Source organism: Myxine glutinosa, chromosome 4 (assembly GCF_964187855.1).
Source record: "Myxine glutinosa chromosome 4, kmMyxGlut1.1, whole genome shotgun sequence".
Taxonomy (NCBI): Eukaryota; Metazoa; Chordata; class Myxini; order Myxiniformes; family Myxinidae; genus Myxine; species Myxine glutinosa.
In genome coordinates this window covers 18,931,642-18,958,812 of record NC_136264.1, presented here as the reverse complement: position 1 = coordinate 18,958,812, position 27,171 = coordinate 18,931,642, and the positions used below count along the sequence as shown (strand labels likewise).

The following is a 27,171-nucleotide window of genomic DNA, read 5'->3' as shown; positions in this document are numbered from 1 at the left end:
TCCCTCGCAGTCCCTCTGTGCTGTCTTTCCCTCGCGGTCCCCATGTGCTGTCTATCCCTCGTGGTCCCCATGTGCTGTCTTTCCCTCGTGGTCCCCATGTGCTGTCTTTCCCTCATGGTCCCCATGTGCTGTCTTTCCCTCATGGTCCCCATGTGCTGTCTTTCCCTCACGGTCCCCATGTGCTGTCTTTCCCTCGTGGTCCCCCTGTACTGTCTTTCCCTCGTGGTCCCCCTGTGCTGTCTTTCCTTCGCGGTTGTCAGCTTTCACGAGCCTCGATTCAGGATAGAAAAGAAAAAGAAAAAAAAGTGTGAGATTTGTCAGGATTGAAAGACATGTTCCACTTGTTTGCCCAGTCTGTGATTTTGTCCAGGTCTGCAGAGAGTGAGGAGGCTGCAGACTGCCGATCTGAGGGATGACGAATGGAGCGACAGAGAGTAGAGTCATCAGCAAAGAGATAGAGAGGATTTTCAAGAGAGTCAGAGAGATCATTGATGAAGACCAGAAAAAGCACAGGGCCCAGAACACTGCCTTGGGGAACTCCAGCCTGAACAGGAAGAGGAGATGAGAGAAACCCATTCAGGGCCACACGTTGACTACGACTAGGAGGAAGTCCGCCAGCCATGCGTAGAGATTTCCATGGATACCAAAGGAGGAGAGTTTGGTGAGCAGAGCGGGGTGCGAAACCGTATCGAAGGCATGTGATATGTCAAGGGAGACAGCTCTAATTTCCTGTTTGGCATTGAGGACCTCAATCCATTGTTGAGAAAGCAGAAGCAGCATGTCCAGAGTAGAGTGACCAGGTCTGAAACCAAATTGATGATCAGAGATCAAGCCATTGGAGATGAGGAGAGATTTCATATCTGAAGCAATGATGGATTCCATGACTTTGCTGATAATTGGGAGAAGGCTGATTGGTCTGTAGTTGCTAGGATCTGTTTTTGCACCTTTTTTGTGCAAAGTGGTGATGTTGGCTGATTTTAAGCAGATGCCAGATGACCTTGAGCAAAAGAGAGGGTGAAGAGATCAGAGAGAGGGAGTGAAAGAGCGGAAGAACACGATTTTAGGACCCGTGGGCTGATGCCGTCAGGTCCAGTTGCAGAATCAGAGTCGAGGGTTGACAGAAACTTTTCCACCTTGTCAGGAGGAAAGAACACAGAGTCCAGGAGCAGCTGGGTACGATTGGGTACGATGGGTACAGAGAGGGATGGGTTTGGGACACAAGATTTAGAGGCAAACACAGAGTTGAGGCAATCCGCTTTTTCACGTGCGGAGTCTGCCGTGTAGCAGTTTGAGGTAAGGGAGGGGATGGAGGGGGAACAAACACCAGAAACAGATTTGACCAGACGCCACCAGGATCTGGAAGAGGGAGACAGATAAGAGAGTTCGGTCTTGAGAACGGAGAGATATTGTTTCCTGGCTCTCCTGAGGGTGGACACACACTTGTTTCCGGCTTTGTGAAAGGAAATGAGATTTCCTTCCGTTGGATTTGCTTTCCAGGAGACGAAAGCAAGTTGTTTCTGGGCAACAACCTCGCCACAAGAATCCGTGTACCATGGAGGGGAGGAAGGGTATGACAACTGAAGACGAGATGGGATAAATCTGTGCACGAGAGAGAGCAATTTGCTCTGGCGGAATTCCCAGGATGAGTTGATTTCAGAGGCGGTAGAGATGGGAGACCAGTCCAGATGATTGATGGCTGCTTAAAGACCGTGCCAGTTGGCATGAGTGAAATGCCAGACTCGTCGACGCTGAGGAGGCTCTCTGAGAATGGTCAGAGAGATGTCCACTTTAACAAGCACATGATCAGATGAGCCGATAAGAGCAGCAGACATTTTCAGGGAAGTTAGTCATGACCAAGTCCAGAAGAGAAGGTGCTCCGTTGACAGGTTAGGGAAATTGACAGATTGTGTCAGTCCCAGTGAGTCGCAGAAGTCCTTTGCTGAAGAGCCATGGCTGGTGAGAGAGGGATCCACACGCAGCCAACTGGCATGGTGACAATTGAAATCACCACATATGAGGAAGAGAGAGTTGGGATGGGTAGATAGAAGTTGGTCCATATTATCAGACAGCGAGATGTAGATGGAGTCATCACTGTTTGGTGGATGGTACAACACACATATGAACAAAAGGTGGGAGCGAAGGGGAAGCCGTAGCCAAAGGTATTCCTGGGGGTGAGGTGGAGAGAGGGCAGTGCAGGGCGAGTGAGGAAGAGAGTTTTTTTATAAAGATAGCAACCCCACCTCCAGGACGAGGCTCAGGTCTATCATACCGGAGGAGGGAGTAACCTGGGAGAGATACCAAGGAATCAGAGACATCATGAAGGAGGAAGGTTTCTGTTAAGCAGATCACGTCTGGTTTGTCAGAAGCAACCTGTATGGAGAGATCAGTTAAGTTTGAGCGAAGGCCCCGGATGTTTGAGGAATCTCAATGTGGATTTATTTCTGTTGGGGCTGCCCCATGGGTGAGATGGTGAGAGAATAATTCTGCCCAGGAGGAAGGAGAGAACTAGACATAGTAGGATGAAGAAGAGGCCTCGTGTGGAAGGACGACGCGCAAGTGGTCCACGGAGGAGTTTGTGGTGTAGGACATTGAGATTGTGGTTTCTTATAAATAAGTTTTGGGATTGACCCAAGCTGGTATCAGCCTGTTTTTGGAGAGGACCAAAGAAGAGAGACAGAAGAGCTCCATGGGCATGGAGTGCAAAGGACCACTTTGACGAGGATGAAGTGCAGACCAGGAGGCCTCGTTTGAAAAGGACAATAGGGGGCCACAAAGCCTTGTGGAGGGGATTATCGGCACTGTCCTTCCTTGTGGCTGATTCACTTCATCATGCTCTGTTTGGCTTTCTGAATCTTGGGTGCTACTCGTCACTGGTGCTGGTCATAGCAGTTTTACTTCATCTTTGGACCGACTTCATTAATGGCTCTCATCTTACATCTGGTTTCCAAATCGGGCTGAATTTAGTCCTGCATCCACCTTGCATTTTGTAGACAAAGCCAAGTTATATACTCCATCTGCTTGCATTCTAAGCTCATTGTATAAGTGTGTGCTGTGGTGCCTAGAGCGGGTTCGATTTTTAAACTTTATTTTTCATCCTTGTATATAAGTTTGAGTGGTTCCTTTTACCTCTCTGTGTCTTTTGATTTGCTTGGTTCGTATACTTTTCAATAGCGTCTTGTCTATCTTCTTCCCTGTACTTTTCTTGACAAATAAATACTTTTAAAAAGAAAGAAAATGTGTTTGAGCTATCTGCTTTCCGTGAGCAACTTATTCACTGGATGTCAGTGAATTTTGGTTCATTTGAATTACCCTTGGGGAATGGTAAAGTTGTGAGAATTATTGGATGCAGTGCAATAAAACACCATTTGGACAATCTACTGGGATGAAAGGTCCTGGCACTGAGGTATACCATGTGGAATGGAGCCTCAGATGTGACAATATCGTTTTTAGCCCCATCACTCAATGGTGAAGAATCACCAAACAAAATTATCGGAACCGGATTCGGATCTTCACTAAAATTGAATCAATTCTTCCTTGTCACACACCCAACCTATGCACCAAGTTTTGTCTGAATCCATCCCCAACTCTGAGATAATGGGCTTTGTGTCGTTTTTAGCCCTATCTCCCAATGGTGAAGAATAAAGAAAAAAATTATCGGATCCGGATCCAGATCTTCATGAAAATCGAATCAATTTGTCATTGTCACACACCCAACCTGTCCACCAAATTTCATCCGATTTCGTCCACACCTTTTTGAGATTTCCTTCACACGCACAGACGAAGCAACAGACAGACAAGGGAGAAAACATAACCGCCGTCCACCTTAGGTGTGCGGAGGTGAAAATGTAAAGAGGTTGTCGATTTTCATGACCTTGACCTTTTGATCTCAAAAGCAAAAGGCTTCAGTGACCCAACATGCAAAATCTGCTCAAATTTCAAGTCAATCAAATGGAAATTGAGGATTTTATGACCTTTACCATTTGACCTTTCTCACAGACCACAGGATACACTCAATGCGGATGTACAACGTGGCTGTGGATTTGGGGATGAGCTGGCTTAGCCTGCATTTCACGCTGGCTTTGCATTTTAGGATGTTTTTTAGTTTATATTGTGATGGTGGATGTTTAAGTGCCAACACTCACTATCTTTTGAAAAGTGTCGGCAATTGTGTGTTGGTACTCTGAGGAAAGTTTCTGCATGGAGTTTGTTGTTCTATTGGCATTACCTGTAGTACTTGGGAGATCTGTTGTGTATACAGAGCACAGCCAGGTTCGCCCAAATGGTTTTCTTTGTCTTGCACCAAATTTGAAATTTATTTGTATTTCAAAAACATTCTTCACAAAGTCTAATGATTTATTTTTGCCGTTCAAGCATCAGGAAAAACTTCCACCTCTCCGCCTGATACAACGACTCACGCAGAGTCAAGTTCAGAAACTCACCTGGTATTGCCAACCACTGCAGCCTCCGGTACAACAAGCACCGGGTCAAAATCAACAGCAGGTATTTTAATGAAATGTATATTTTAAACAACAGCCGACAAACACCTATTATAGGAAAATCGTCATTAAACATATAATGTTTGCAGTCTTCGTAAATTTTAAGCAAAACGAATAAAGAGACTTTATAAAATATTCCTTCCTAGTTTAGAAGAGGCCAAGGCCTGCATTTTTCATGGCAGGGGAAACATTTAGGTGCCAACCAATGACCGTTTTAATATCGAACACAAATTAACCAAAACATCACAAACAAGTATGGGAACCAACAAGTATTCCAAGCAAACTGACTTCCTGGTGCCACCCTTATGAGGACATCACTTGGAATATGGGACATATATGAGATCCCACACTGGCCAAAGATTTGGGACACTACACGAATGGCTTTAAGAAAATGGCGTGATTGAGCCAATCATCAAACTAAAATACACAAATTGGCGTCTGTCTGTCTGATGATTCTTTGACCACGATACATTCCGTCGTTACTTATCCAATCTCAACCAAACTTGACAGGATCACTAAGATTACACAATGAAGGTGCCCCACTGTCATAAATTCATTTGCCCCACTCCCCAAGGGGTTTTTTTCCCCCCGAGCGAATTTTCCCAGCCATTGCCATCAATGGGGTTGCGTGTTGAGGTGTATGTCCATGTTAATTTAGCTTTATCATGGCGTTTTTCCAAAGACGCTTTCAATAGCAAAATCAATGATATATAGCATATTATGAATGTTATTACAAAACAATATTAATACTAACAAGTCAGGAGACGACGATGGTTCACGAGCGAGCAGTATTCAATGACAAAGGACGGACTACTTTGAAATGGCCGTCCATTATGACCTTTAAAAGTCAAAACCCCGACATTGAAAATATATAAATAGGAATGTATTATCTGTTATGAGACTAGTTAACTACATAATACCGAAAATTCGGTTTGATTCCGCCAACTTTGAAAATTTGACCTTTGTGACCTTGAAATGTCAAAACGAAGGTTACTGACCTTGAAATGAGATAGAAAATAATGTATAATCAGTTATGAGGTTAGTTAGCTACACAATTCTGAAAATTCGGTTTGATTCCGACAACTTTGAAAATTTGACCTTTGTGACCTTCAAAGGTCAAAGGTCGAAAATTCTGAAATTTGTTGGAAAACTTGTATTTCATGATGTATGTGATAATATATGATCATGTACGACATTTCACCCTATCAGGAAGCGAACAATGTAATAAAACCATCAAAAATCGACTTTTCTAAATTTCATGACCTTGTGACCTTGACCTTGGGGCGAAAATAAAAAATCGAGCTCCGTGGGGCTGGACACATGACATTGGCCTAACCGAATATCGAAACCCCTGTCCGATTCCACCAAACCCCTCGGAGAAGATGTAGCTTGAAATCGATTACCCCCTAAAAAGACATCTTTTTCGGGCTTGGCTCCGCCCACAATGGGCGCAATACGCCCACTCTAGGCAGGACAAAACTAGATCATGATATCAACCTCCCACCCCAGTTTCATCAAGATCGGATGATATCATCGGGTAGTTATGCTGCGGACAGACAGACACACAGACAGACGCACACACGACGAATATAGTGGTCACTTGATAACTCGTGAACCAATAATATCCCACCTCCCCAAGGTGTTCTTCCTGCGTGGTAACCTGTATAAATAGCTTATCATACTGCTTTCGTGAGAGCAACGGCCGACCAGAAGTAAAAAATATTATAAACCACAAACGTGTTTGTTAAAAACGTCAACCAACACACCTGATCGTAGATCTACTGTAGTCTATATAAGCTCAACGGTTAATAGCACCACCCTTCCTCCTGCTTCTGTAGAATTCTTCCAAGGAGTTTTGTGATTTGCGATATTTCCCACCCTCATCGAGGCCAGGCCTTAAATAAAAGAGAAGAAAAGTGTATGATGAAAAGTGTATGACGTTTGTTTGCGAGAAAGGGAGATTGAAGCCAGGCCCGGTAGCTGTAGCTTGAGTGAGACAGAAAGCAAGGCCAGCAATCCTGACATGGAGAGTTTAAGAGGGTTCTGGGCACCATTTTAACGCTCCTAAGTCAGAACGGTGGTACTACCCTGGGCGGTTGCTGTCTACAACCTAGTACCGAAAAACAACTGTCATGCATGGTCTGATTCTTACAATGACCTGATCCAACATGTTATAATATCATGCATGGTCTGATCCTTTCAATAACGTGATCTAACATGATATAGTATCATGCACAGTTTGATCCTTTCAATGACCTTATCCAACATGTTATAGTATCATGCATGTTCTTATCCTTTCGATGACCTGATCTAACATATAATATCATGCATATTCTGATCCTTTCAATGACCTGATTTAACATATAATATCATGCATGTTCTGATCCTTTCAATGACCTGATTTAACATATAATATCATGCATGTTCTGATCCTTTCCATGACCTGATCCAACATGTTATAGTATCATGCATGTTCTGATATTTTCAATGACCTGATCTAACATATTGTTGCGGTTATGAGAATAAAGGATAACCCCCCTCGTAGGTATACGCACCACAACATGTAGCCTCACGGTAGTTCAGTTATTTCTTAGTAAATGTAAGCGTAGTCTCCTTTACTGTGTTAGTTTTGCGTTGAGTAGGCCATTGAGTAGGCCTCAATTGGGGTAGCATGCCATGTGCTCGGCCTGAACAAGTCTGGTAAGGCTGAAGGGAGGAGCTGCAGGGGGAGTGGCCGGTAAGCGATGAGCCGCCAATCAGAGCTCGAGAGGAGTGGCTCACCACGGCAACGGGAGGCGGAGCATGGAACATTCGGGTAAGGTCGGGGCGGAGCCATAAAACCCTGCCTCGGGCCCCCCGCTTCAGTTGAGCAGAGAGAGAGAGAACGCACGAGGTCAGAGGTGAGAACGAGTCAGAGTTTGCACTGAACAAGCAGAGACAAGTCGGAGAGAGAACCACAGCAGACAAGAACGCGTCAGAATCGCCCAGCTCCTGAACGAGTCGGAGTGCTTGTAACTGCTTGAACTGCTTGTAATAGTCTTGTTGTACACGAACATTCCCTGTGCCCTGTGCCCTGCGCTCTGCGGGTGTATTTAATCGCACTGTGTGGAGACGACACATTCCGGGCCACAGACGCGCGATCTCCTCCTGCCTGCGCTTCCAAACATACGTGCCGTGACCACCAGAGGGCCACGCCGGGAGAGCTGTCCCGGAGCGACCAACGGCAAAGCGCGTTTGGCGCGCGAACTTCCTTCCTTATTTTTCCCCACGTGAGTGAGTGGGCCCTTTGTCTCGGATTTTAAATTAACATTGTTTAAGTGCCTGCTCTGTGTCTCCGGATCATTGCACATAATAAATAAATTGTGTTCTTCCTCCTATTTGATCGTTCCCGTCCTCTCCATCTATTGGCCTAGCGTCGTATGAATAGAACCGCTCAATCGGGTTCAATAAAAGGTAACGGCATGAGTCACGTGATACACCGCTCGAGCGTATTCGATTAGCGTGGCTTGTGCGAGGTCCGGTCCCCATTTTCGTGGCAGTGTGGGTCAAAGGTACGTGTGGCGTCGACCCGATACCCTTTTCACGCTCGCTGCAGAAGTGGCGATTCGGCCTCGTGGACACGAAGACCCGAGGGGGAAAAGGGGCTTAACCGCCCCTCTGTACGTCGACGGGCTTCGGGAGATCCGCAACAATATAATATCATGCATGTTCTGATCCTTTGAATGACTTGATCTAACATATAATATCATGCATGTTCTGATCCTTTCATTGACCTGATCTAACATATAATATCAAGCATGTTCTGATCCTTTCAATGACCTGATTTAACATATAATATCATGCATGTTCTGATCCTTTCAATGACGTGATTTAACATATAATATCATGCATGTTCCGATTCTTTCAATGACCTGATTTAACATATAATATCATGCATGTTCTGATCCTTTCAATGACCTGATTTGACATATAATATCATGCATGTTCTGATCCTTTCAATGACCTGATTTAACATATAATATTGTTGCGAATATGGAATTTGGCCTCCATATCCGCTTGTAAATATTCCCCTATTTTCTCCAATACTCCCCAACTTTCCCCGATCCCCCATTCCCTAGTCCCATTGCATGTAAATAACAATCAGTAGAGCCGACCTTCCCCTTATTCCCCCATTAAATGTCGTGCCCAGGTCCACCGCACCACACGTAGACAACTTTCGGACATCTTCCTAGTTATTCTTATTCTATGTCAGTTAAGGCCTCGTCTCCATTAATTATGACTCTTCGTTGCACCAGAATGTGATTATATGGCATCAGTAGTGAGTTTAGGACCTTTCCCATACCTCCTCCCATCTTCTTCCCCAAACAACAACAATAACAACAACTACAACAACAATTACAACAACAACAGAGGAGATGGCGGCGGAGCGGGGGAGGATGCGTCCTCACACCGGCTCGATTAGCTCCAGACCATGCGCTCCACGGGGTTACCCCGAAGGGGCTGGCTGTCAGCTCCTCGTCAGGGGCGGAGCCAGTAACCCCCCCGCACGCACCCAATGAGAAGCAACGTGCCGATTCCACGAGGCGGAGCTAACGAGCCGAGGGCGTGTCACTCCCCGCCGGATATACGCAGCCGCTTGCCGGACGTGACGTCAGATGCGCCTCAGCTTGGAGACTGGAGAGAGAAGCCACCGCCACCCCCAGCGCGACGATACCTCCCCGCATCTCTGGACCGGACCGAGTCGATTCTGCCTTGAGCCATCGATACCCGCTGTCCTTTTCATCAACCCCCGTGTGAGTCAGCATTTTGTCCCGTGTGTCTGTCGTCTGTCCGGGGTTAATATAAGAGTGTGTCTAAGTGCCTGTCTTCCTGTAATATACCTCTAGCCCCTGTAATCTAACCTTTTCCGTACGAATATACTTGAGAATCGAAACGTTGGTGTCGTATTGTGTGATTGTAATCCAGCCGGGTGTCTTCTTTTTCTTATTGAGCCAGCATAGCGCGGCTAGTCAACGTTCGGGCACAATCGGGTAACTTGTGCAGACGTGGTCATACCAATAAACCGCTCGGTAAATAACATCCAAGCCACGTCTGTAACAATTGGTGTCGAGGAGTTGGATTCGGACCCGGGACTAAATTAGTTAGGCCCAAATTTTGGGAGGGAAAATCGATTCGGAGCGCGTACTGCGCTCGACGAAATTATAACGAAAAAAAAAAATTGGATTTGTTTTACGAAACTCGAATTTTGCAAGTCGCGCTATGGCGGATCAAGACGGCTGGGGTCCGGTAGGGGAGAGTGAAGCAGGGTCGGTCCAGGACCAAATTGAGGGACGTGAGGAGAGCGAAGCAGCGAGGGTAGCAGACGCGCAAAATGGCGCCTCGCTGGTCACCGCGCCCGCGACCGTGGCAGCGCCCCTGGTGGATCCGAACCTTTTTATGTTGCAAATGAGGGCCCTTATGGAACGAATGGGAGACCAAATTGTGGGAATGAGGGCTCAGGGTGAGCGATTAGAGGGCCAAATGGGGGTAATGAGGGACGAAGCGAGGGGTACTGGTGAGGGGTTAGACAAGAAATTTGGGAAGTTAGACAATAATTTTGAGGAGTTAGACAAGAAATTTGGGAAGTTAGACAATAATTTTGAGGAGTTAGACAAGAAATTTGGGAAGTTAGACAATAATTTTGAGGGGTTAGACAACGGGATAAAAGAGGTGAGAAATGGGTTAATGGGGGTAGAAAACAGAATGGCCGCTCAAGAGAATCAAATGGAAGGGATGCAAAAGGGGTTAGAGGGGTTAGAAAACAGTATGGAAGGCAAATTGAGGGACATGAGGGACCAAGCGGAAAGGGAAGTTAAACAAATGGAGCAGCAGATAGAGGGGGTCAGAATGGGGGTAGAAACCAAACTGGATGCTCACAGGGAGGAAATGGAGCAGATGAGGGTGGCATCTGGGCAGGAGATGCAAGTGATGGGAGAGGAGATCAGAAGAGGAGTGAGTGAGGAGGTCGGAGGAGTGCGCGAGGAGGTGAGGCACTGTGAGGAGCACATGGAAAAGGAGGTGAGAAAGGGGACTGTAAAGTTACAAGGGGGCATAGAGGACCTGACGCAGGAGGTGGAGCAGCTGACGGTGGGACAGACGGAGTTAGTGGAGCAGGTTCAAAGGAACACTGCAGTATTAGGAGGTTTAAAAGCGACACAAAACGACATAAAAAACGACTTGATAGCGACAAAGAGGGAATGTCAGATGGTACGTGAGGGACTGACAACGAGGTTGGACGAGGTGATAGAGGTAATGGAGACGAAGGACCGGCAGGTGAGGACGCACCTGGAAACGGTCAAGGTAGCCTTAGAGGATGAGCTTGAGGAGACGTACCGGGGAATAAAAGAGGTGAAGCACAAATTAGAAGAAGTGGAAGAAGGGATGAGCGAAATTAAAAAGCGACGGAGAGAGGATAAGAAAGAGATAAAAGAGGAGGTAAAAGAATTGGTCCAGAGTCTGTGTTCGGATCGTGATGATGTGCTCATTAACCGGATGAGGGATTCGCAGGTGATGGAGGAGAAGCGAAGAGAAAGAGGACCTGGTGTAAGTGGTGACCAATATGGTCGTGCGTATGATGCGCCAGGGGATTTAAGAAGCTTGGGGGTCGAGATGGACCCGGGTGTTCGTGAGAGGCCGTTGGTGAAGTGTGCGACAGGTCTGGTGTGCGAAAAAGGAGGTGTGCGAGAAAATCCGACTCTGGGGTGTGTGAGGAAAAAGTGCGTGCCAAGGAGTGAGGGTGCTGGCGAGAGTGAGTCGGTCGTAGCGAGTGTGCGAGGGAGCACATGGAAGCGCGGTGTGGTGAGTGTTACAGAGGGTGTAACGGGAGAGTGTGCGCGAGAAAGGTGTGTGACGGACAGGTGCATGAGGAAAGAGTGCGCTGTCAGAAGTAAGGAAGAGTGTCCACCTGTGGTGAGTGTTACAGAGGGTGTAACGGGAGAGTGTGCGCGAGAAAGGTGTGTGACGGACAGGTGCATGAGGAAAGAGTGCGCTGTCAGAAGTAAGGAAGAGTGTCCACCTGTGGTGAGTGTTACAGAGGGTGTAACGGGAGAGTGTGCGCGAGAAAGGTGTGTGACGGACAGGTGCATGAGGAAAGAGTGCGCTGTCAGAAGTAAGGAAGAGTGTCCACCTGTGGTGAGTGTTACAGAGGGTGTAACGGGAGAGTGTGCGCGAGAAAGGTGTGTGACGGACAGGTGCATGGGGAAAGAGTGTGCTGTCAAGAGTAAGGGTGAGTGCGTTGTCACGAGTGGAGGTGAAAGTAGTGAGAGTGACATGGAGCGTGAGTTAGTTGTGACAGGTGAGCGAGGATGTACACCTGGGATGGAAGGATGCACACCTGGAATGGTAGAGCGTGAGTGGGAATGCACGCTGGAGTTGGTGGTGAGGCACGTGGTTGGGTGTGCGAATGAGAGCACACCTGTGATTGTCACAGAGGAGGTGACCGAGGAGGGGGCGCGAAGAGGTGTATTGGTGAGGTGTGCGAGCGACGAATGTGTGCCAAAGTGTTCGGTGGTCAGGTGTGTGACCAAGGCTGTGAGTGGAATGAGTGTACCTGGGTGTGTAAGGAAAGGTACGAGGAGCATGGGCACGGCTGGATGTGTGAGCAAGGAACGGGCTGCGGGGTGTAAGCGTCCAGGTGAAGCATCGACGTTACACAGGTTAGAGGTTAGGTCGACTTTTAGCCGAAGCGGGCCCTCGGTGCGTGCCGGGCTTCGCGTGCCGCGAGAACCAGCGGGGATCCGAGCCACGGCGGGTTCAAAAGGACCGCCGTGCGCGATCCGTGCTGGGCCTCGCTTTGAACGTCCGTGCTCCACTAGGCGGAGCGGGCGGCCCGATAGAAAGAGTCGTCATGGCGACCACTTTTTGTTGAGGAATTCCGGCAGGTCGAGATCGGGACATTGGATGGCTCCGTGCCGAGAAGGTGCGTGGGATCTCGGGCCGGGTAAACCTCCTTCCCTGCACCGAAGGCAGGATGCAGCCAGCCACTGGCACAGAACAACCAGCATCCATTGCTTGGCTTTACGAAGCCGGGCTTTGGACAGGGATTGGCGCACCGAGAGGTATTAGTGAGTCGACTGGGTGATGAGGTTAGTGTTTTGGACCCAAAATTAGAGAAAAACAAAATTTGATGATTGGCAAGGGATTGGCAGTAGTGATTGGCAGCTGATGGGCAGTGATTGGCAAATTTTTAATTTGTTGAAATTTGATGTGCAAAATTGGTAGTGAGAGACCCCCGATGTGGTGGGATGGCAAATCCACCATCCCTCACAGGTGGGGGGCAAAGGAGCAATAGTTTATGGGGTGTATGGCAGTGAAAACTAGCCCGGGTGGGTTAGGTTATATTGATAGGGATCTAGAGAAGATGACCTTAGGTAACGTTAAGGTTAGGTAGTGACTGATACCTGTAGTAGGGACGCAGGTAGATTAGTGTGGATTATAATGACGAGGGAGCGCAATAGTTTAAAGGGACGACTGGGAAGCGCAAGTTTCAGAAGGGAGTAGTTAGCTGAGATGATGCCGTGTTTGTGAGAATTGAACAGGTGTGATTGCACAGGTGTGCAACTGGACAGGTGTGTGGAGCAGGGTATGAGTAGTGAGTGTGTGGATCAGCGCGAATGCGCTTGGGGAGAGAAGGGTGCAGGTGGCACCAGGTGTGAGAGCACAGGTGTGCAAGTACAGGTGTGTGGAGAGAGTTGGAGTAAGTGGTACGGAGTGGTGTGCATGGTGCGAAGGTGTGGATGGGGGAAGAGTGGACCCCCATCACGGATACCCGGGGCGGGTAGTGTAAGTGTTAGGTAGAGGGTACAGGTAAATTGTGGTTGGATATTGGCATCTGTGGTGCGGTTGCAGAATGGTGTTGTGAATGGGTGCATTAGTGTTGTGGAAATGGCGGGGCGTGTAGCCTGTTAGTGTGTGTAGTTGGTTGGGCACTCCACCACTGTGAGGATGTCGGCCAGGTGAGGCCGCAGGTGGGCTCTGGGAGCCGGTAGTTGTGAGTGGGTGCCTGAGGATCCCGGGTGTGGATCGGGCAGCCCAGTGCCAGAGAGGGCACGGAGTGGGGAGAGAGCCAGAGGGCCTTCCCCAGGTAGTTAGGTTAGGGTAAGGAGCAGGTAAGCTCGGAGGCAACTGCAGTGGTGGAGGTGTGCAGGTGGGTAGACCCACTGGGAGAGGTACACGTCGCAGCCCAGAAATTGTACGAGGGCACCGGGAGATGAATCGGGGGAGTGAGACCCCAAATTGAAGAGCACCACAGTTTGGCCAATGGGAATTGGTTTTTAGAACCCATAGTGTAAGAGGGCCAATGGTTTGGCCGGAGAAAGACCCCGGGTAGTGTAAAGTTGTTAAAGTCATTTAGGAAATAGTTAGGATTGATGAACCTGTCGCACCATACGCAGCCACTTACCTGTGGTGATGATGATGACTCCACACCTGTTTTTTCTTTGTTTTGTGCAGGAAATGAGATTGCTGTGAGGATTTGTGCGACGCATCACGACGTGGATGAGACATTGGGGTGATTCCATCTCTCCCTCCCTAGGAGGGACTGATGATGAATTGGTAATGGCAAATTTTGATGAGAGTTGAAAATGGCAAATTTGATTGGTTAGGAGGGAGAGAAGACGAATTTGGTATATGGGAGGAACGGGGAAGACAGTAGGGATGTTTGTTGATTTGTAAAGTAGATGTTTATGGGTAGTGTTGTGTTTTGTGGATACAGTAAGGGGTAAGGGAGGGGCCATGTAGGTTACCTGGTGGGGGGGGGGGCGTACGATAGGAACGTACCTGTCTCACCTGGTTCCCATGTGCCCCCAGTGTGCATTACCTTATATTGCGTGCACTTTTGCGCCCTTACCACCTTACTCACTTGTTTCTTCTTTTGTCTCCCACCTCCGAGGATCTGGCTTTGGGGTAGAGAGAGAGGAGAGAGAGGTGCTGGCTACGCAGTTGTGGGCCTGCACTTTCGCTGTTGGCTGCCTGGATCGATACACCATATGGACCGCAATGTTTGTGGCCACCCACAATGGACCGCAGTTCGTTTGCGGCCAAGCACCACCCGGGGATGGACCTATGGGTCAACGTGGCACCTATGCCATAAAGGTGAACCACTGTTAATTAACACCACCAAGTGCACCACAAGAAGAGCAAGAGACACCTGCAGGGTTAGGGGTTGTCGAATTTATTTTTATTCCAATGAACAATGGTGACTGCACCGATTGGTGGTGGGGTGGTGCTTTTGATGCTGGGACAGGGTGCTCTGCAGGTTATTAAAGGCCGTCGGCCACAGAGCACTCGTGGGTTGGTGTATCGATGTTGGCAAGCGCGCTCTCTCTATGCATAACATCTGCATGTGTTCCTCCAAAAACAGGTCCTGGATCGTAGTGTAAATAGCAGCATAGTCTTGTAAATAATGCTCCCTACCGGCTGTATGTTTAGTTTGAGAATTCTTTCCGGATTCGGTTATCCTGTGGGTGTGTTTCTGTGAGGAGAAGGGTGCAACGTCGCAGGGGGACATATTTACTCATTTGTGAATATCTGTAAAACTGTCGCACTCAGGGTAGAGTTAATAGTAGAGGGAACTACATTGCGTGCCACACTAAAGTAGGTAAAAATTTATCGGGTCGGGACGCCCCGAGGGTAGAGAAGGGTGCAATGTTGCGAATATGGAATTTGGCCTCCATATCCGCTTGTAAATATTCCCCTATTTTCTCCAATACTCCCCAACTTTCCCCGATCCCCCATTCCCTAGTCCCATTGCATGTAAATAACAATCAGTAGAGCCGACCTTCCCCTTATTCCCCCATTAAATGTCGTGCCCAGGTCCACCGCACCACACGTAGACAACTTTCGGACATCTTCCTAGTTATTCTTATTCTATGTCAGTTAAGGCCTCGTCTCCATTAATTATGACTCTTCGTTGCACCAGAATGTGATTATATGGCATCAGTAGTGAGTTTAGGACCTTTCCCATACCTCCTCCCATCTTCTTCCCCAAACAACAACAATAACAACAACTACAACAACAATTACAACAACAACAGAGGAGATGGCGGCGGAGCGGGGGAGGATGCGTCCTCACACCGGCTCGATTAGCTCCAGACCATGCGCTCCACGGGGTTACCCCGAAGGGGCTGGCTGTCAGCTCCTCGTCAGGGGCGGAGCCAGTAACCCCCCCGCACGCACCCAATGAGAAGCAACGTGCCGATTCCACGAGGCGGAGCTAACGAGCCGAGGGCGTGTCACTCCCCGCCGGATATACGCAGCCGCTTGCCGGACGTGACGTCAGATGCGCCTCAGCTTGGAGACTGGAGAGAGAAGCCACCGCCACCCCCAGCGCGACGATACCTCCCCGCATCTCTGGACCGGACCGAGTCGATTCTGCCTTGAGCCATCGATACCCGCTGTCCTTTTCATCAACCCCCGTGTGAGTCAGCATTTTGTCCCGTGTGTCTGTCGTCTGTCCGGGGTTAATATAAGAGTGTGTCTAAGTGCCTGTCTTCCTGTAATATACCTCTAGCCCCTGTAATCTAACCTTTTCCGTACGAATATACTTGAGAATCGAAACGTTGGTGTCGTATTGTGTGATTGTAATCCAGCCGGGTGTCTTCTTTTTCTTATTGAGCCAGCATAGCGCGGCTAGTCAACGTTCGGGCACAATCGGGTAACTTGTGCAGACGTGGTCATACCAATAAACCGCTCGGTAAATAACATCCAAGCCACGTCTGTAACAATATCATGCATGTTCTGATCTTTTCAATGACCTGATCTAACATATTGTCGCGCGAACCCTTTGGTTAATACCAGGGCTCGCGGATGGACCAGAACGGAATTACTTGACTCTTGAGGCGACGACCAAACACGGATTCAGCTATAAAATGCAGGAGGAAGAAGGGAAGTGGAAGCTGCAGCAAAAGCGCTTATCTTCAGCGAACCGACGGCAGCTGCAGGGAAATTAATATACTCACGAATGACAAGATTGAATATACAAAAATAGAGATTTATTCATGGAACCCGAACCAATGAAACGCGACGGTAATCAAATAAAGGGCCTAAATTGGGATCCCACACACCTCACTTCAGAAACGAGACACAGGGAGGAATTAATGAAAAGAATCATCGTGTGGTGTGAAATGGTGCGTCCTTATCTGTCTTGTTGTCTTGTCCCAACGCGGCTCCAAGCTCCGCTGCACAACACGAGGTCCCTCGCTCCGCACCACAGCACCGCGAAGGCCCGAGCCAACGCCCACTCCAGGCCCCTCGTCGACTGCCCAAGAGGTCCATGCACCACTCTAGGCTCCAGAAGCACCGAGCACCGCTCCAAGCACCAGCACCAAGCACCGCTCCAAGCACCACGCAGATGGCGAGCCAACGACCACCAGGACCTCTCAAGAACAAGAAAAACGCACGAGCATCAAGCACGTCGAGACAGCCAGGGAGGGTGCAGCGCAAGAGTTAGAGCTGGACGTGCAAGAGTGCTGGACGTGCACGAGGGAAAATGTCGTTTGGCGCGCCCTTATATAACCTTCCCGGTGACGTCAGCCTTGGCGCGCCACCAACCAGCGACTTCCACCGAAACTTCCAGCTTCACGCCTCCCGCACTCGTTAGCTGGAGGTTCGTGCCTACCGCGCTGACCAATCACTCGTTCCCTGTAGTGTGGTGATAGCTCGTGTCACTCTATGTTCATAGGCCTGCCGGAGGTGTAGCTGGCGGCGGCCATCATCGGCGGTGTCCCGAACTGGCCCCTTGCCTGTTTTCTTCCGAAGTCCTTGTCAGGGAAGGGAATTTAATTAATGTGTGCACTACAGGGCCTGTCTAAATGTCTACAGGTGTGCATTGCCATAATGGACAAAGGTTTGATTACCAGGTGTGACACAGGGGTTTATCTTAATCCCTACACTACCTAACACTCGAACATCCTGGTATGTTCACAGGTATACTCTTTAACTGACAAACCGGACTAAACACACAGAACCTATTACAGGTAGATTCCCTATCGCGACAGACGAAGCATGTTACCTATTCAGATCTACCTGACTCTAGATATTCCTTTACCCCACCGACATAACAATATAATATCATGCATGTTCTGATCCTTTGAACGACCTGATCTAACATATAATATCATGCATGTTCTGATCCTTTCAATGACCTGATCTAACATATAATATCATACATGTTCTGATCCTTTCAATGACCTGACCTAACAAATAATATCATACATGTTCTGATCCGTTCAATGACCTGATGTAACACATAATATGCACATTGTGATCCTTTCAATGTCCTGATCTAACATGTTATAATGCCATGCATGTGCTGAGCTTTTCAATGACTTAATGTCACATAAGAAGTAATAGTAATAATAATCGTCAATAATAATAAGGATAATCACATGACTCCCCTTGCCACTCCTGCAGTGAGTGGGTGTACTAGTCATACAAATGCAGGTCTGTGGAGTAGAAACAGAAAGTACCAGTCATTTGCTGTCAGGATGTAAAAAACTCATGTCAGAACAGTTGTACGCAGAAATACATGACAGCGTCTGTAGAGTAATCCACTCTTACATCTGCAAACATTTCACCATTCCGATCCCAGAACAATCATGGAAACACAAACCAAACTCTATCCTTGAAAATGAACACAATGTGCGCACGCATGAAAAGATGATCCCATCAAGTGTAGACATTGCAGGCAGAGAATTGCGTCCAGACATAGAGCTCAACCACAAAAAGGAAAAAGACAGCATTGTTGATTGAGGTTTTGGTTCCCATACCAATGACTTTGGACTAAATGCTTCAGAAACCAAGAAAATGCTTAAATACTAGGATCTGAAAAATGTGGTCAAAAGGTCTTGGAAATTGAAGAAAGCTGAAATTATACCAGTGATAGTCGGAGCAACAGGGATGATCAAGAAAACACTTACTGAGCAGCACTTAAAAAGCATTCTGGGGAATATCACTACTTACGAGCTACAAGTGGAGGTTCAGTGACGATTCTAAAACGAGCCCTTGGAAGGAAGCTATGAGAATGAAGTTTCACAATCTGGGTCATGAATAATGATCCTTCACCAAAAAATGAGGTGGAGATTTTGAGTTCTGGGATCTCCCACCTCCTAAAACCCGCATATGGAGATAACACCGAGAGAAGCCAAAGCTATGTCTTCTCCAGTTAAAAAAATTAAAACCTTCAAAATCCTTCCTTTTGAGATCTCCCCCCCCCCCCCACCCCCACCCCCTCCCTTATTTTAGTTTTTTCCACAGCCCCTTGCACAGTACTCCAAATGAGATTCTGCGGTCCTAGAAACAAGCATTGGCTTCTTCTCAGCTGGGAGGGAATATTTTATATTTATATCCTTCAGTGCAATGCAGATACACTTGTTTGTTTTTGTATAAGTTCCCACATCTGCTTTCACGGATGAGAGATAGGATGGGCATTAGGTTTATAATATGGGGAATATTAGAGATGGTAAATATCAAATCAATAATTCAAGAAATTGGAGAAATTAACTAAGTTTGAAATAATCATAAATAACCCTCTTCATATGTGGCGATTTCAATTGCCGTCATGCAAGTTGGCTGTGTGTAGGTACCTCTCTCACCAGTCATGGCACCTCAGCAAAGGACTTCTGTGACTCATTGGGACTGACACAATCTGTACAATTTCCTGACCCGGATCTCAGTCAACAGTACATCATCTCTTCTTGACTTCGTTATGACAAATTTCCATGCAAGTGTCTGCTGTTCCACTCCAATCGATTCATCTGATCATGTCCTTGTTAAAGTGGACATCTCTCTTGCCGTTCTCAGAGAGCCTCCTCAGCATCGACGAGTCTGGCATTTCACTCAGGCCGACTGGCATGGTCTGCAAGCAGCCATAAATCATCTGGACTGGTCTCCCATCCTTACTGCCTCCGACATCAACTCATCCTGGGAATTCTTCCAAAGTCAATTTATCCCATCTCATCTTCAGTTGTCTTAGCCTTCCTCCCCTTCCATGGTACACTGAATCTTGTAGTGAGGCAGTTGCCATGAAACAACTTGCTTTCGCCTTCTGGAAGGCAAATCCAACTGAAGGCAATCTCAGTTCCTTCCACCAAGCTCAGAACAAGTGTGTTTCTACCCTCAGGAGAGCCAGGAAACAATATCTCTCTGTTCTCAAGACTGAACTCTCAAACGTGTCTCCCTCATCCAAATCCTGTTGGTGTCTGCTCAAATCTGTTTCTGGTGTTTGTTCCCCCTCCATCCCCTCCATCATCTCAAACGGCTGCACAGCCGACACCATACGTGACAAACCCGAATGCCTCACCTCTGTGTTTGCCTCAGAATCTTGCGTCCCAAACCAATCTCTGTACCCACCTTACCCAGTCGTACCCATCTGCTCCTGCACTCTGTGTCCTGCTCTCCTGACAAGGTGGAGAAGTCTCTGTCAAACCTCGACTCTGATTCTGCAACTGGACCTGACGGCATCAGCCCACGGGTCCTAAAATCCTGTTCTTCCGCTCTTTCACTCCCTCTCTCTGTTCTCTTCACCCTCTCTTTTGCTCAAGGTCATCTGCCATCTGCTTGGAAATCAGTAAACAATACAGCTTTTTGTTTTCAATGAGATACTGCATCGCCCACCACAAAGCCTTTAAGGCCATTGAAGGTGGGGGGCTCACAAAGGAAAGTACAGGTATTAGACAGAAAGGAGGAATCCATTGCCATTCCTGTTGAATGGTGGATGGTTGGTTTCGAGGGGAAAGCAGGATTCAGGTAAACTGTTTCAGGGTGATGCTGTGTGGGGGGAAAAAACTAGAGGAATACCTCATAATCTTACTCTTCATGACAGCGACAGTGTATGAATGGGAAGACTGCCAAATGTGTGGAGTGACTGAAAGTATGCTCAGATGGAACAACCTGTGATAGACCCTCAGAGCACATTCCGTAGTAATATCTGGAGAAAAGGCTCAATGAAGAAAGAGAGTGACGGACTGAGAGAGGTTCCAGGGATGATACCAACTCCTGTCCCACAAGAATAGCAGCACATCGCTGGATTCTGTCAAGAAGAGATAGGTGACAGGCCAGAGCACCAGCCCAAATATGGCAATGATATTGCATGACAGGACGTACAGTGGCCTTGTCATGGCAGCTTAAGAAAGGTATCGCCGAGCACGAAATAAGCAGCCAAGGTGCTGGGACGCTCTTTTAGTTGTACCAGAATAATGTTAAAACCAATATTCCCATTCCCCAAGGGGTTTTATGTCTTTCGATATCCCACCCCCACCTCCCGACATCCTTACGGAAGTAAATTTTATTATAGGGAATTTAGAATGGCGAGGCATGGTCTGATCTTTTCAATGACCTGATCTAACATAAGTAATAGTCATAATAATTGGCAATAATAAGAATAAGAATAACATGACTCCCCCTGCTGCTCCCGAAGGGAACGTGTACAAGTATCGTAAATTAAAGAATGCAGTCAGCTACAGAATTAAAATATAATAATGTGGAAGAGTTCCCCCTGCAGTTCAGAGTTGCAGGTGATTAGACTGTGTGTACACATTACTTAATATTGTATAACAAACTCTGTTTTGAGACCCAAATAATTGATTTTCTTAAATGGAAACATTCCTTTCACGAGACGTCTCCAATTTATTTGTGCTTCTCACTGGTTATTCTCTCTTCCTTTTCCCCATTAGTGCTGCTGTTGCTGTCTATCGCAGCAAAGGCTTTCTGCGACTCCATGGGCCTGACCTGATCTGGAAGCTTTTCAACAGAGATTTTTGCCACTGGTGGCCTCCGCATTCGCCTCGTTCTTTGAGCTATTCATGTTCAACTCTCCCCCTCCCCTTTCTATATCTCCTTCTCTCTCTTATACTCCACTGCTGGTGTTGGTGGTTCTCCCTTTCCATTTTGTTCCCTTGCATTCTGCTCTATCTATTATGCGAACCTCGATCATGCATGCCATAAAAAAATCTTTCCTTGCAACTTCTGCTGTTCCTCATCTGCCACTGTAATATTCACAGCAATAAATATATGAAAACATTGAAATGCATTTCACTCATTTATTTTGCATCAAACATGACATCCTGGAAACCAACCACTGGAGCACATGCTCCCATTGACTGCAGAGTGAATCCAAGCACACAAAGAATGAAGGGGGGGGGGGGAGGGTCAACTTCCACTTAACTCTCTCTCTCTCTCTCTCTGGTTCCCCTCTCACGCCATCAAGCTCATAGGTCTGCCGAGGCAGTTTCAAATGCGAGAGAGCACAATATTGGTCGGGTCACCACTCAGACGCAGAGTCATGGCAGGAATTTGTAATCTAGTGCATCACATTTACAGAATGGAGAGCATGAGAGTGCAGGAGTTTTTCAACTGCAACTATTCCTTGAACATGCATTGGTTGTGCTGCAGCTGCATGCGATCACTTTCAGAACTTGTTTCAGTAAAATGTCGGTGACTCCATATGTGGGAACAGGGACCGCTTCCACATTCCAACCAAACTTTGACAACTCCACCACTGGTGCATCCTTCTGATTTGCAAACATCCACAGTATTGTTTGAAAGTGGCTTTTTTAAGTGTACGACAATCCCATTATCAGTTGGGGGCAGTGACTTGATCTTTGGAGTTTTGGCATAACTGGGTTTTTTGGGGGTTTTTTATATACTTCGTCAAGGCTCATATAAGAGCTAACACAGAACATTTAATGAAGGAAATGAGAGACAAGAGGGGGAGAGAGAGGGAAGCACAGCAACAGTAGGGAACAGGGACATCAGGAGATCTGTGGAAGAGAGAGGGCTGGGGCGGGGTGCATGGGATAAAACAAAAAGGTAGTAGGGAGAAAAGACAATAAATGAGACGACTGTGGATTCAAACGAGGAAAATGTAGGCCTCAAAAACCCGGCATTAAAATTCCGATGAATCTATCTATAATTCCAGTAATCTCTGTATGTCTGTGTGTTTGTCGTTTGTCTGTGACCGCTGTTTCTCGACAACCACGGGTCCGATATACTTTAAACTTGCCAGGTATATTGCTGGGGACCCGAGGATGTGCCTTTTCAAGGTTTCATATAAATCGGACAAGTAGTTACCGAGCTATGGCGATTTCTTTACCAAACTCCGCAAGCCGTTCGCTTTGGACCAAACCATTTCATGTAAATAGAGGGGGGGGGGGGGGGTTCTGTGGTCGTTGCGAATGGACCAAACCATTCATGTAAATAGAGGGGGGGGGGGGGTTCTGTGGTCGTTACTGCCACGTGGTTTCAAAGTTTTTTTTTGTTGTTGTTGTTTGCACGCATGTTTTTTTGCACCCACGTACGGGCACGCCCTAGGATGTTTGCACACACACACCCCTACACAAATTTTTTTTTTTTTTTTTTTTTGGCAAGGAACGGGCACCCACGTACGGGCACGTCCTAGTACTTACAAATTGGCACAAGTTCTGAAACAAAAACCAAACTAGAAGCACACAGTAAACACAGAGACAGCAAAATAAACAGCAAAAACACGACAAAACTACCGGGAGTACTTATCTTTGAGGGATTTGACAGAGTCCAAAAACAGCACGACCGAGCTCAAGGAACCAGAACCGGAATTTCCACTGAACTACTCCCTCTGGACAACTCCCTGGTAAATACTTTGTATCGTAACTCATGAATTGTTGTTGGCAACATTGAACCATACCAGAGATTGAAGAATCGGATGCTAGTTGACTTGAATTCTTCTTCTATTGTGGTGATATCTCCAAAGATGTCCAAACCAAGGTCGCCATGTTTCTGGAGAAGTGATAATGCTGATATTTCCCCTCACCATACCTATAGGACAGTCACATCCAGAAATGGCATGCAGTGTGAGTGATTGACTACACGTGTCTCAGTTTTGCTGATTTTGAACGTACCGATGTCAATTAACTTCCCATCAGATAGTGAGATGTCATTGAGGTGCCACTTCCAATAGTACACAAGTAGCATGGACACAGTGTCACATATTACGAGGATGCCTTTGTGCCCTTGGTCCAACAGGAGCTTCGCATAACTGATGATTGACACATCTGCTTCTTCGGGCCCATATTGGTTGTTGTGGTCACCAATCAGAAACATGTCTCCGGAATGTTCACAATTGCAATTGCAACGATGTTTCCTTTGTAAATTTGAAATTAGGATATGCTGTTCCAACAGCTCCCCTTTGTCTTTCACATGATTTTTATGCTTGAAGGTGTGTCCTCATATCGATCAAATCCATCTCCTTCAAATTACGTTTTCGTTCCTGAAATACCTTGTAGTGTCCATCTTATTTATCCCATGTACCCTGCCTCAGCCCTCTCTCTTCCACAGATCTCCCAATGTCCCTGTTCTCTCCTGGTGTTGTACTTCCCTCTCCCTCCCCCTCTTTTCTCTCACTCCCTTTATTATATGATCTATGTTTAGCTCTTACACAAGCCCCGACTTGGTATACAAAAAAACACGACGGAACAGATCTGGAGAATCAGATCAGGGATCAGGTGCTTCAAAACTGCAGGTCCGACAACCTGAGATGCAAATTACTTGAGAAACGAGACGGTCTCCATTTGGCATAAACACTAAAGATTTCTTTCATGTTTGAAACAGTTGAAGCTCAATTTCAGGTGATTAATTTGGATGCTGGTCATGCTGGAAAGTCTCTGTCAGACTCCAGTAGTCATGTCAACAACATTACCCAGCGGGAAGAGTAGGTTCTGCCCAAGTAAATAGACAAAGGATGCTTTAGATGTGGACATCTGGGACATAGTGGGAAGGATTTGCTTTGCCATGCCAAAGGGAAATTATGCAGAAAATGTGGGAGAAAGGATCGTTTTGCCAGGGTGTGTCCATTGGCCTGCAAAAGTATTCACCTCTGACCAAGAATGCAACATTTACATAAACTAGGGCATGCCCGTACTATATATATATATCTAAAATTATATCCCCCCCCCCCCCCCTCTATTTACATGAAATGGTTTGGTCCATTCGCAAAGCCAAAGCGGACGGCTTGCGAGTACGGTGACAATCCCCCCCCCCCCCCCTCTATTTACATGAAATGGTTTGGTCCAAAGCGAACGGCTTGCGAGTACGGTGACAATCCCCCCCCCCCTCTATTTACATGAAATGGTTTGGTCCAAAGCGAACGGCTTGCGAGTACGGTGACAATCCCCCCCCCCCCCCCCCCTCTATTTACATGAAATGGTTTGGTCCAAAGCGAACGGCTTGCGGAGTTTGGTAAAGAAATCGCCATAGCTCGGTAACTACTTGTCCGATTAATTTAAAACCTTGAAAAGGCACATCCTCGGGTCCCCAGCAATATACCTGGCAAGTTTCAAGTATATCGGACCGGTAGTTGTCGAGAAACAGCGGTCGCATACAAACACACAGACATACACACATACACACACACACACACAGAGATTGCTGGAATTATAGATAGATTACGAATTACTGTATGTAGAAACAATTTTTCCAAATGAACTTTTTTGGGGGGAAACAAATGAGTATTTTGGGGTACGCCTCTACCAGCTTTACACAGTGAGATGGTGAATTCTTTGCCCATTCTTCACGTGAAAATTGCTCTAGTTCTGCCAAGTTTGATGGGGATCGTCATTGGACTTCAATCTTCAAGTTTCGCCAGAAATTATCAATTGGGTTCAGGCAAGGTCTTTGACTGGGCCACTCAAGAGCATTTTTTCCCCCTTATTCAGCTACTCCAGTGTGGCTTTAGCTTTGTGTTTCAGATCATTGTCCTGCAACCCTCAAGTTTTCATTCATTCATTCATTGTCTAACCCTCAGGAGATCCAGGAAACAATATCTCTATACTCTCAAGACAGAACTCTCAAACTTGTCTCCCTCTTACAAATCCTGGTGGCATCTGGTCAAATCTGGTTCTGGTGTTTGTTCCCCCTCCATCCCCTCCCTTACCTCAAATGGCTCCACAGCTGACTCTGCACATGAAAAAGCTGAATGCCTCAACTCTATGTTTGTCTCCAAATATTGTGTCCCAAACCCATCTCTCTCTGTACCCACTGTACCCAGTCAAGCCCAACTGCTCCTGGACTCTGTGTCCTTCTCTCCTGACAAGGTGGAGAAGTTTCTGTCAATCGTCGACTCTGATTCTGCAACTGGACCAGATGGCATCAGTCCATGGGTACTAAAATCCTGCTCTGCTGCTCTTTCACACCCTCTCTCTGTTCTCTTCACCCTCTCTTTTGCTCCAGGTCATCTGCCATCAGTTTGTAAATCAGCCAACATTACCGCTTTACACAAAAAAGGTGCAACCACACATCCCTGCAACTACAGACCAATCAGCCTGCTCCCAATTATCAGCAAAGTCATGGAATCCATCCTTGCTTCGGATATCAAATCATAGCTCTTCTCCAATGGCTTGATCTCTGATCATCAATTTGGTTTTAGACCAGGTCATTCTACTCTGGACATGCTGCTTCTACTGCCTCAACAATGGATGGAGGTCCTCAATGTCAAACAGGGAATTAGAGCTGTCTCCCTTGACATATCACGTGCCTTCGCTACGGTCTGGCACCCCACTATGCTCACCAAACTCTCCTCCTATGGTATCCATGGAAAACTCCACGCAAGGCTTGCGGACTTCCTCTCTGGTAGTAGTCAACGTGTGGCCCTGAATGTGTTTCTCTCATCTACCGTTCATGTTCAGGCTGGAGTTCCCCAAGGCAATGTTCTGGGCCCTGTGCTTTTTCTGGTCTTCATCAATGATCTCTCCAACTCTCTGGAAAATCCTCTCTCTCTTTGTTGATGACTCCACTATCTGCCGCTCCATACCTCATCCCTCAGATAGGCAGTCTGCAGCCTCCTCACTCTCTGCAGACCTGGACAAAATCACAGACTGGTCAAACAAGTAGAACATGTCTTTTAATCCTGACAAATCTCACACTCTCACTATGTCTCTCCGAAAAGACCGACTGGACAACCCTCCCATCTACTTTCTGAACAATCCTCTCCAAGAAGTTCTGTCACTCAAGCTTTTGGGTCTCACTATCTGCCATGATCTTTCCTGGGAAAACCACATTTCCAAGCTGGCCTCCAAAGCCAGTCGCCGACTGAGCATCCTCCGTCGTGCAAAGTCCTTCCTTGGCACACCTGAGCTCCTCACCACATACAAGGCTCTCATCTGCAGCTCAATGGCTATACTGTTCTCCCCTCTGGGCTGGTGCTCCTGCCTCACACCTAGCTCGTCTTCACGCTGTTGAAACCAAAGCTTTCAGAATCATTGTAATCTCCCGCGATGAAGCTAACTCAGAGGGCCTTTCACTCACTCACCGCAGGCAGGTTGGTGGTCTTTCTGTCTTCTAGCGACTCCTCTCCGGCCTAGCTCCCCCAGCTCTGTCTGTGCTTTGTCCCCCAAATTTTCCTGCAGGTCGCACAAGATCTGCCAGCAACCCTCTTCTGGTGAAACTGCCAAAATCAAGACTCTCTGCTCACCTTCACTCTTTCATTCCTCTATTCTCCCACCTCTGGAACAAACTCCCTCACTCCCTTCAATCCCACTCCTCACTCCAGGTCTTTCAAACAGCTGTTCACCACCATCTCTTATCTTCCCCCATCCAAAACCTTGATCTTTTCTACCCCTGTTAATTTCACCCAGATCCACTTTTTTGAAATACCGACTTTTTTCCTTGA

General features: G+C 47.2%; 1 protein-coding gene across 1 annotated transcript in view; it reads left to right on the top strand.

Annotated features, from left to right (window-relative positions):
- LOC137425804 (fibronectin-like) overlaps nucleotides 1-27,171 on the top strand; it is a 1,588,206-nt gene that overhangs the window by 1,182,446 nt on the left and 378,589 nt on the right. The window contains exon 22 of the mRNA XM_078775189.1: nucleotides 4,372-4,500. Coding sequence (XP_078631315.1) covers nucleotides 4,372-4,500 — 129 coding nt within the window. The remainder of the gene's footprint in view (nucleotides 1-4,371; nucleotides 4,501-27,171) is intronic.